The 11,173-nt window shown below is 29.3% G+C and overlaps 1 protein-coding gene across 2 annotated transcripts; it reads left to right on the forward strand.

Annotated features, from left to right (window-relative positions):
- The first annotated feature begins 469 nt into the window (after window positions 1-469).
- LOC136988590 (MAM and LDL-receptor class A domain-containing protein 1-like) lies at window positions 470-9,083 on the forward strand. 2 transcript variants are annotated; one of them, XM_067286488.1, is made up of 19 exons: window positions 470-649; window positions 2,929-3,065; window positions 3,155-3,185; window positions 3,263-3,433; window positions 3,512-3,795; window positions 3,864-3,984; window positions 4,078-4,230; window positions 4,304-4,387; window positions 4,458-4,648; window positions 5,672-5,756; window positions 5,831-5,860; window positions 6,116-6,262; window positions 6,334-6,653; window positions 6,732-6,816; window positions 7,448-7,477; window positions 7,810-7,974; window positions 8,047-8,336; window positions 8,417-8,492; window positions 8,571-9,083. In XM_067286488.1, the coding sequence occupies exons 2-19, from the start codon at window positions 2,949-2,951 to the stop codon at window positions 8,624-8,626; spliced, it is 2,436 nt and encodes an 811-aa protein (XP_067142589.1). In that variant the 5' UTR covers window positions 470-649; window positions 2,929-2,948; the 3' UTR covers window positions 8,627-9,083. The 2 variants fall into 2 exon arrangements, with proteins under 2 accessions (XP_067142589.1, XP_067142590.1); XM_067286489.1 differs by having other exon boundaries at window positions 3,266-3,433.
- Window positions 9,084-11,173: the final 2,090 nt, after the last annotated feature.

The raw sequence follows: 11,173 nt of genomic DNA on the forward strand, positions 1-11,173 counted from the left end.
AAATAAAAGTGTATTTATAGCCACCGGTTAATTAACTGACAATTATTGATTGTTTTTACACATTCATCTATATCGCAACATGATTGTGTTGCTAGTAACGCATCATAATAGTGATACTGCTAGATCCTAAATGTCTTTAAGCTTAAACACATTTAGAATAAAGCATTAGGAAAATGTTATAATAGTATTAAAGATTAATTTTAAACATTTAAAACATTATTTTACTTAAATGTAGCATTTAAAATGAATACTTCTAAGACAAGTTTTCTCTCCATATAGACCTTACAACCGTAACAACTTGTTTTATATTACTTAACATTTCCAAAATAAATAAATATTAATTAATTTTAGTATTAGAAATTTAGAAAATACCATAAATAATTTTAAATAACATTTTATAGTATCTTATAATAGCATGTAAACAGCATCCGTTTCGTGATGCTGTGTGTTATATTTTCAACTGTCCTATTTCTGAAACTGTCTCCCTTTCACTTTTTCTCTCTTTATTTTTTATTTTTTCGATGGTGACGTTCATTTTCTCTTCATCGAAACAAACTCATCTGACGTTCCTATAGCAACACTATACTTTTCATACCAGTAACAGTATACAGGATAAGCGCATCTGAACATCACTTCCCTACTTACTCAGGTAAATTTTCTGTTTAAAAATAAGATTTAAAAATATATTTCTCGTTTAAATTATAAATATTTTCACTTTAATTACTCATTTTTATCATTGTTGAGCGTTTTTCCACTTTATTCAATTTATTTAACTTATTCTAATTAACAAATTTAAACATAATTTATTTAATAATGATAATTTTACGGAATTTAAAGTTTAATTGTGTTTAATATTTAAAATTTAAATTATCATTATATTAACTATTTTCTATGAATTTAATTTAATTTTTAATGAATATCAATCGGTAAATTTTAAGTAATAAATTTAATTTTTTATTAATAAAAATTGCCCTATATGTTAACAGCTAATCATAATTACTTTACGTATCATTTACATGAAATTTTAATAATCATTATGATAATTACCGGTTAATAAATAGTGTTTAATGATAATTCTTTAACAGGAAATTAACCTTTTTTTTATAATCATACATTAGAATTAATGAAACTTTATGAATTAATGACTATTTAACATTATAATTTAAATATTGTATAGTACAAAGAATTCAAAAAGTTCAATTTCTGAAGTTTCTATAATATTTTCAAGCTTAAAACTATAGAAAATACAGGGAATGAACAATTCTTATCGTTTAAATTCAAACATAATTCTTATCTAACTGAAAATTAATTGAATCCAATGAGTTTATGTGATTAATCTATGGCGAATCATTCAAGCTTCACCTCACGTCTGTTAATAGAATGTAATTATTATTGGACACATTTCATGAATTGTTTGGCATTTATTGATGATAATCATTATTAGGATTTATTCAGTCGTAAAAATCGGGCCAATTCTTTACCGTTTTATGTGAAAATTCAATCTAAAACTTAAAGAGATGAATTCCTGTAAAGTTATCATATATTTTATTATTATTACTACACAGTTTTTATCGATTAATTCAGTTTTTTTCTCGAAAGTATTATTAATTTTATTTGAATAAATAACCAACAGTTTCAGTAGACCGTAAAGGGGCAAGTGCACTCCGCTCATTTTCTATAGAAAACTACATACAAATGAGGAATTAGAGGGGTATTTTGACATTCTACAACATCCGTTTAATTCTTTTTTTCTGTATGTTTAACATATGAAAAACGAATTTTTAACTCAAAAAATAGAGAAAAAAAATGGGCTACACTCTAAAAAGATTAGTTTCGTTCTTTTGTGGAAGTGGCATAGTTTGACCACTATTTTTTCCCACCTCCTCCCTTCGAATCTGGGATAAAAAAAAGGATCATTTCTCCAATAGAATAATAATAATCGAATGTAGAAAAAAACCAACAAAGTTCTCGATTAATTTTTTATTTATTGAGAAGTTTTGGGAGGAAAAAAGAAAAAAAAAACACTTTTGAACGTCAGAAAAAAGTGGAACAGTTAATTGATTTATCCTTTATACGTATCTAAATATCGTGGAATGGAGCAGATCCGTTTCATGTTGTCACGCAATTTCTTTGACGTGAGAAATCGTCAATGTCACGTAAATAAGTAGATTTATTTATTTTTTTCATCATTATTATTTTTTTCAGTGGTATTGGGATCAAACTGCAAATGGGACAGGGACGCAGGAACATAGAAACAATTCACGTCCTTCTTTATATCGTTCTCGAACTTACTCGGGAAATTGAACAGAATATTTCAACAAATGCATTTTTTAACCGATTTTTTAAAAATATAAACCATTAAAATTTATGATTTTTTCCCCCCAAAATAATATCTTAAAAATTTGATTTTATTTTCGGAAAATAATGATTTAATATCACAAAACTCCTTTTGTGATATTCTTGTATTTTACACATACAAACACAGCGTATTTTGATTTTTGCGGAAATGTTCAAGGTCTGTTCAATGTAAATAGAAACCAATTGCTTTGAATATTAAGTCAATTTAAAATTTATTTACTACAAAACATTTTTAATCGCAATAATTTATTTTTTTCACATTATTATCTTTTAATACATATCATTAGTATACATAAATTTTTTTCAATTTATAAAGATATAATTCTATTTAATTCTAAAAATATGTTGTACAGTAGTCCTGTAGATATAAGCCTACTGTATAGAAGTCACATGATCCTATTTTTAAAATCTATTTTACTCATTTCTTTATCCTATTTTGAGCTGACATTTTCCTAATTTTTCAAAAATTTCACAATGTTTTTTGCCATTAAGGTTCGATTTAATGATTATAAAACATTTAATTTTATGAAATTAAATCTTTTAAATTAATTAAGCAAATATTAATTACAGAACTCTAACTTTTTGGATAGATGAAGATACAGGAGATAGTATTTTTATCATCACTTTTTTTCTTAGAATCTCAAGCTATTACTTTACAACCGAATCGATTTTTCTTAACGAATAATTACTTAAACACTTCAATTAAAGTAAGTATTTTTTTTTTTATTTATTTTAACATATAAAATTAAGTTTCATAATAAATAATACTCTTAATTGTCGAATTATTACATTAAAGCATAGAGAAAAACGTCAAGACTCCGACGAAGGTGAGCAAAACTTAAAAATTTCTAATTTAATTTAATTTAATATATTAATTATTATAAATTTCTTATATTTTTAAAAGTAGAAGATCTCGAGCTTACTTGTAATTTCGGACAAAATTCTGAACTTACGTTTTGCGATTGGGCCCATCCGAAAAATGCCTCCGAACGTTTTCGTTGGCAAGTCAATCGAGGATCGCGATATTTGTTGTTGGGTGGCCCCGAAAACGATCGAACATCCGCTGATTACGAAGGTATTTTAATCTATATTTAATCAATTTTTACAAAGATTCTTACACTGATTTGTTTATTAAATGCTTCATTGTTTTCAGGTGGTTATGCTGTTTACGAAACATCCCTATATCCTTCGGATAATATAGAAGATAATATCGCAGATAACGCATTGCTTTTAAGTCCAAATATTTCACGAACTGAACCTCAGGGGACCTGTTTAACGTTTTATTACTCAATTGAGGGACTCAGTGCTGATAAATTACGAATATTGCTCTATCGTCACGCGGATGAATCAATGATACCTCTTTGGGAGAGCAGTGACATAATGACCGAAAACTGGCAGAAAGGAGAAGTAGTTTACGCCATTGGAGAGAAACATCAGGTTGGAATTTCGTCGATAAATTTCATTTTCTTAAACCCTGTGTAATAAATAATTATATTTTACTCTAGATCGTCTTTGAAGCTCTTCCTAAAAAGTTAAAGGATTCGGAACGATGTTTTCGTGGTTACATTGCAATCGATGATATAGAATCTAATGAAGTCGGAAGTGATTCGTCCGAAAATTGCTTAGGTCAATTGAAAAACGTCATCATTTTATTATTTTCTAATTATTATTATTATTATTATTATTTTGTTTTGATTAAATGTAAAATATTGACAACAGGACATTGTACATTCGAGGGTGGATTTTGCGGTTGGGTTAATCTAGACGAGGAGGAAGAGGATGATTTTGACTGGACATTGAGCAGAGGAAGTCAAAGTTATTTAACAGGACCGTGTCGAGACTTTACTAGCTTTAATAAAGATATTCCAACAGGTGAAATTTTAGTTACTGCAATTACATAACAATGAATCATTTGACAGTCCAATCTGAAAATCATAATATTTAGGTGGTTACGCTTCTATCGAGAATGCCAAACCGAGAAAACCGGGTGATACAGCTAAAATTGTCAGTCCTTTATTTCAAGCCACTGGTTAGTGTTTTTTAAAACCTATTTTCAGTTGTTACAAAAATATTTAAACAATTTCGTTTCGGCTTTTTAGGAGATAGTAATCCCGTATGCATGAGATTTGCCACTCACATGTTTGGCAATGGAGTGGGAATCTTAAGAGTCAAACAGCAATATCAACTAGACGAAAATGATGTAGAAAGAGTGTTATGGGAAATAGGAGGGGATGCCGGAAACCATTGGTATATGGCGCAAGTATCCGTTTCTTCTCCCAGTCCTTATAAGGTAATTTCTTAATACCGTAATTATTGTATAATGCAAATATAGTCTGTTATAAGTCAAGATTAGATATAGCTAAACCCCTATATAGCCTCTTAAGTAGCGCCGTTCTTCCACTGAACACTTGTGAACGGATCACCCCACAGAGTAGGCTACTACTGTATGTACAGCACTTCGATATATGTGAATTACTAAATGTATTATTCTGCATTGAAAACGACATTAATATCACCAAACTTTCAAATTTAGACCTTTATGATTAACTTATACATGATTTTTGTTTGAAATATTAATACTGTATTTCGGTTTAGTGCTATACTCGATTGTGTCACTAAATCAAAGTTTAATTATAATTATTGTTTATTTACTCTACGTTTTCAATACGTGCAGAATAATTTAGTTAATTATTAAAATAGTTATAGCTATTTCTTTAGACTTAATTTTAATTTACGTAAAGTAAACCATAAAAATAATTTTGTAATCCGAGTAAAATTTATGGTTGAAAGCTTAAAAAATCTCCGAACAATATACATAATTACATAAACTATAATTAATAAATTATTAGGTAGCCTACCTATTATGTTTTTAACCGTCGTTTTCGTGTCAAGTAATTGCTCCTTAATTAATAACCATGATTTAGAAACTCGTTAATCATATTAAAGTGTTCCCGAAGGATCAATAATGGTTTCTACAAGTCAACTATTCGCTACTGGTTACATGTATTAGTGTGTTGCAAACTCATTAAAGGAATTCTTATTATTTAAAAATTGTAGATTTAAAATATAATAATCAGAATAGTCTAAATATAACGGTTACGGGCAATTTCTGACTTAAATTTGTGTAAACTAGTTACATTCATTCCTGCTCACTCATAAGTAATATCTCCAAAAAACTCTCTCTAAAACCAAAATTAAGTACAAAATAAGTTTTAAAAAACTTGTTTATTTAAATCCTATATCATTATCATTCTATATGTATATAAAGAGCGAAAAACGCATTTAATTTATTAATAAACTTTCTTTTTTTTAGCTTTTGTTCGAAGGAATAGTTGGCAAAAATACAATGGGTACTATAGCTATCGATAATATCTCTTTTAGACCCGGATCATGTCCAAGTGAATATTTTTTCTTGCTTATTTTCTCTTTTAAATTAAATTATATATTCAATTTGACTGTTCTTTCTCAACAGTTTATCCTCAAACTGCCGCTGAGCTCTCTGGTGAGTTAGGCTATTCTTCGTAATTATCAGTACAGTAGACCCCCCTATAGATATGAATCCGTGTTGTACGAGTCACTTAAATACATGAGCCAATCACAGCCCGTGTGCCGGGCTGTGATTGGCTCATGTATTTAAGTGACTCGTACAACACGGATTCATATAACACGGAACTTATCTACCGTGTTATAGGGGTGTACTGTATAATTTCGTTACGTTTTCGTGAAAAATAAATTAATTTATTGCTTTTATTTCTAGCCGATTGCAATTTTGAAGAAAATATTTGCAATTGGATCAATTCTCCTCCTCAAGCTGGAGAAGATGATTTCGATTGGAACAGAATTCAAAATTATGCTCACGTTCAAAGTCTTCCACTTACAGACCATACAACTGGAACTTCCGAAGGTTAATATATCTATTTTATATCATAAATCTGTTAACTTAATCATTATCATCGATAAATTTAATTATTTTAGGCTTCTTTATGGCGTTATCTAACACATCACCCTTACCACTTCGAGGGGGTACTAGAGCATGGTTAATCAGTCCAAATTTACCAGCTCCCGAAGGTCCTAGATGTATTGAATTCTATTATTATATGTTCGAACGTACAATCGATTCTAGTGGTCCAAATTTGGGTAGTACTCGAGTCTATACGAGACCAGCACTTCCGGAGCAATCTTTAAATATAACTCCTATCTGGAGATTAATCAATCATCAAAGAAGACAATGGCTTAGAGCTAGAGCGGCTGTGGTTATTGGACCAGAAAGACAAACACCGACAGAACCTTTTCAAGTTAGTTTAAACTAGATTTATTAAATAATTAATAATTTAATAATTGATTTATATAATAAGTGTTATAAATATATTTAGGTGATCATTGAAGGATTATGGGGTCACGGAAGTGTCGGTGCTATTGCTATCGATGATATCAGTTTCTTCGATGGAGATTGTGGAAGTACGTAACATAATCTTATAATTCTTCTTTTTTTATTGGGCAACAATTTTCAAATTGCAGACCTATAGATTCACACTGTCGTCCGTCCATGTGTCTGTCTGTCTTTCCTTAATCTCGAGAACGGAATTAGATAGGCGAAAATTGAGACCCGATATGGATAGCTTAGTGGTCGAAGATTCTGATTAACTATATACAAACTTCCGGTCTTGACCGGAAGTTACGTGATTTTTTTACATTAAAATGTCATTAAAAATTGCAATCCAACATCGTAACGATGTCACAATTGCTCGTTTCTTATAATATTCATAGTATTGACCTTTATTTTTATGCCTTTTTAATATAAGATTTCTTTCTAAATAAACTTTCAAAAATCTCATTAAAAATCTCTTTTACAATTAATAAAAAATGCACCTTGAAATTTTAACATCCAACACATGTAACAGTAGTAAATATTTAATTTTATTTCTTCGAAAAATCTATATTTCATTATCCTTATGTATGATTCAATTTATATAGGTTATATATATATATATTATTGTTAATTAACCTATTTTATTTTATAATAAAATAATTTTATATATTTTTTTATTCCTATATATTTAAGCATATAAAACTTACCTTTTTTTTACAGATTATCCTAATGACGGAACACCAATCAGAGGTATATCATAAAGAAATATTAATTACAATCACACAAAACAAGAAATTAACATCGTAACATTGTACTACATTTTTAGATAAAGAAGTCAAATAATATTGTTTGATTTTTTATTTTTTTTTTTTATTTTCTCGTTTCCTGAATACTGTAAACCTTCCTATTTACTAGTACTATAGCCATTCTTATATTGTTCTGTGAAACATTTCCTGGCTGTCGACAAACGAACACAACCAGAACAGAACATCTAAAAACCTATTCCAGTTTATTTAATAAAAGAGTTGAAGTTAGGAAATTTTATTACATATTTCTATTTGTGCATGTTTGAATCGTTATAGGGGAATGCTTCTTCGATAAAGATACTTGCGACTGGAGCGATAGAACAATAGCACCTCCGACATACGAGTACGGAATTGGAGAAAGGGGCGCTTCAGTAAGATGGAGATTAGCTACAAGTATTAGTAGACCTGCTAACGTATTCGATCGTACTTTTGGAGGGACTAGTAAGCTAAAAATCTCTTTTTTTTTTGTCTTATTAAAGAAAAAATTAGTTAATTAACGATGGCAACTTTCAGCTGGATTCGTCTTCTTCGATGTCTTCAATCAGCAGAGAATTCAAAAACCTATTTTAAGAAGTCCTATTTTAAAAAATAGTGATAGCGGTGTGAGGTGTTTCAGCTTTTGGTTTGTTAAATTTGGTAGAGGAGCGGATACTGCTCTGGCTGTACAATTAGTAGATTTATCCGAATCTGAATCCGAAAAGTTATCGCTTCTATGGAAAGTTGGCGGTAAAGAAAAGAATCAAATCAAAACTGTAGAATGGACTTACGCACAATTTGAAATACGAATGGAAACAGATTATGCTGTAAATATAAATATTAAATTTATTTCTATTTATATAATTTACTCGAATTTGAAGATAAAATCACTTGTTTTAATTTCTAGCTCCAATTTCACGGAGAATCTGCAGATGGAGGATTCGCTATAGATGATATCACTTTTAACGACGTGAAATGTTCCAGTACGTTAATATTAATTAAATACGAATATTAATTAAAATTGATTATTATAAATAATTAATACTTTTATTTACTTATAGTTCGGCCGCCGTCGGCTAAACCTATAGATGAAGAATCGGAGAATGAATCGGATTAAAAATGAAATGATATAAATTGAATTTGTAAATAGATATTTGTTGAAATATTTAATTTTTATAAATTTATTATTAATTTCTAAGAACAGATTATATTTAGACTAGACCTACATTCTAATTTATGAATAGAGAAATTCGTATTGTTACGCTATTAAAATGCTAAGTAGGTCATACCATGTAAACTTTAGAAATGATTTTTAAAATATGTTATAAGATAAAATAAAATTATGGAATATTCTTAAAGTTTTAATTAATATTTCACTCAAAGGTTTGTTATATATTTCTATCAATTAATTTAATTATGGTTAAGGATTATCTACTTAGAATATGTTCTCTAAATTTTGTAGGATGATGCTAAAATGTATAAATAATTAAATCTTAAATATTAGAAACATACTCTATTTAATTTTTTGTAAAAAAATTATTTTCTTATAAAAGAATCTCTAGCAGTGAATTTTATTTAATAACCATTGTAATTAATAAAATTTCAAAAATAAGATACAAATCTTGTTTATGTATATTTTAAACTTGACAAAGATAAATAAGTTTGAATCATTTGTGTATAAATACGAACTTCAATAATAACTAATTGTAAAATGAATATAAGTATGGAATATATTAGATAGCTCCATACTAAAAATATAGCTTGATATTCAATATTTTTTCATAATTTTTATTAACGATACCCCTTTTCTTCTTGGGTCTTGGCAGTAGGAGTTTAACCTAAGCTTTTGCCCATTTATTATGCATTTATGGGTCTCTCAGGCACGCACAAATGTTTATTGATACTCGGTCTTTGTCCATTACTCGAAAATAGTAAGATCCTAGACAATATTAATGAAATCAATAAAACAAATACAATGTTTTAATCATTTAAGAAACAAATTTAAATCTGCATCAAGTCATGTTTAGCTTTTACATTAAATTTTGCGAGATTTCTTCGTTTCCGCACCTGGGCTAAACGGCCTTCTATGCACCAGTAATGAACTTTTTACTTTATACTGACTGTAGTAGAATTGATTGCATGTGGCTATGATATATTTATATATCATATATATATTTATATATCATAGCCACATGCAATTAATTCTACTAACTACTTCTCTTCAAAAATATATTTTTCTAAAATTGATAGGTATTCATTAAAATGTGTATTTTTTAAATTCAAAAATGTTCAACACAAGAGTGCGAAAACATTCAGCCATTTTGTTTTCGACATGTACTAATAAGCCATTAGACATTACACGAAATGCCTCTTTCTCTCTTTCTTCATGTGCCATATCGGGTCATCCTGACGTCGGTGATCACCCGCCGGAAGTTAAGTGGAGATTAGTTTTGCGCCAAGGTGAGTCCTGGGGGAAGTTAGTACCAGAGTGGTTCCCCGTTGCTTTCTCTGATCGACGTTACGCGAGGGGAGAAATGCCTTCCGGGAGGTCTTTTTAAGGGTAACTGGCTCCTATTCAGGCGTTCAGACGTGAAGAAAACCTGGAAAACTTCACGTGGTCAGCCCGTCCTGGCGCGGTGTGAACCCACGACCGAACTCCCAATATTCAGGGACGGAACCGCTTGGCCACTGGTGGGCCGTGAAATGTCTAGTTTCATCAAATTAAACAGATGCTGAAATACACATCCATCTCAACATCTGTAGAAATCAAGTTAGCATTTCAAGAAGTTACCAGAAAAACTGGACAAATTCTGAAGTAAATACCTAACACAGGTTGTGTTATAGTTTCTTTAAAAAAATGATTAAACAAGCCCGTCTTGAAATGGCAAGTTTCAGCATGTGGCTACGACATATAAAAATATTTAGAATGTAAGATTATACACGTAAAAGAAAAATTAATTTCAACGCATAATTCATTTTCATGCATTATCAATTAACTAACTAAATGTAACCCCCTATTTATTTTAAAAAATGTATGATCAGTAAATTATCCTTCATAAAACGCGAATGTTAAACTGTTAACGATAAAATGTAAACAATATGGCTACGAATCGAGGATAACGCGTGTGGATATCTTTTAAACTTTATAGTAAACAATGGTTCAATACTGATCTGTGCCCCAGTGAAAATATAAACAATTTCTGTTCGTATTGTTATAATGAACAGAAAATTCTCTTTTTACATATGTATTACTTGATTGTGTAAAATCCGTGATAGATCTGATTAAAAAAAGGCTATCTTAGTGCCCGCGAAGCGGAGAGTTAAAAAGAAAAAAATCGAGCAATGTGTCAAAAATATTGTCAGTTATTTTAAGATTTTTATGTAATGATATTCACAGTAAGGTACTAAATAATTTTATTTCTACATCTATTATTCTTATCCGTTTAGCGTGCTGGGAAAAGATTGAGATTGAAAGTTTTTTCTTGGAGTGCACTACAAATGTGATTTATATTAACTAAACCGATTTGTTTTTTACTTACAGTTATACTATTTAAATCTATATAATCTTGAGAAATAATAATAAACATGTATGAAAACAAGTGAAGTCCAATTATGACGTTGAATTTTGAATTAGGAGCAGGTCAAATCAGTGATTTTTGTCCTT

This window comes from Centruroides vittatus, unplaced genomic scaffold (genome assembly GCF_030686945.1).
Source record: "Centruroides vittatus isolate TY-2023 unplaced genomic scaffold, ASM3068694v2 scaffold_3315, whole genome shotgun sequence".
NCBI lineage: Eukaryota > Metazoa > Arthropoda > Arachnida > Scorpiones > Buthidae > Centruroides > Centruroides vittatus.

What these genes read in the sequence shown, in the direction of transcription:
- LOC136988590 (XM_067286488.1), top strand. Translation starts at nt 2,949, where the DNA reads ATGAAGATACAGGAGATAGTATTTTTATCATCACTTTTTTTCTTAGAA. An exon ending in AACTGCCGCTGAGCTCTCTG is followed by an intron (nt 5,861 to 6,115) that starts GTGAGTTAGGCT and finishes TTTTATTTCTAG; the next exon opens with CCGATTGCAATTTTGAAGAA. An exon ending in GAATGGAAACAGATTATGCT is followed by an intron (nt 8,337 to 8,416) that starts GTAAATATAAAT and finishes TTTAATTTCTAG; the next exon opens with CTCCAATTTCACGGAGAATC.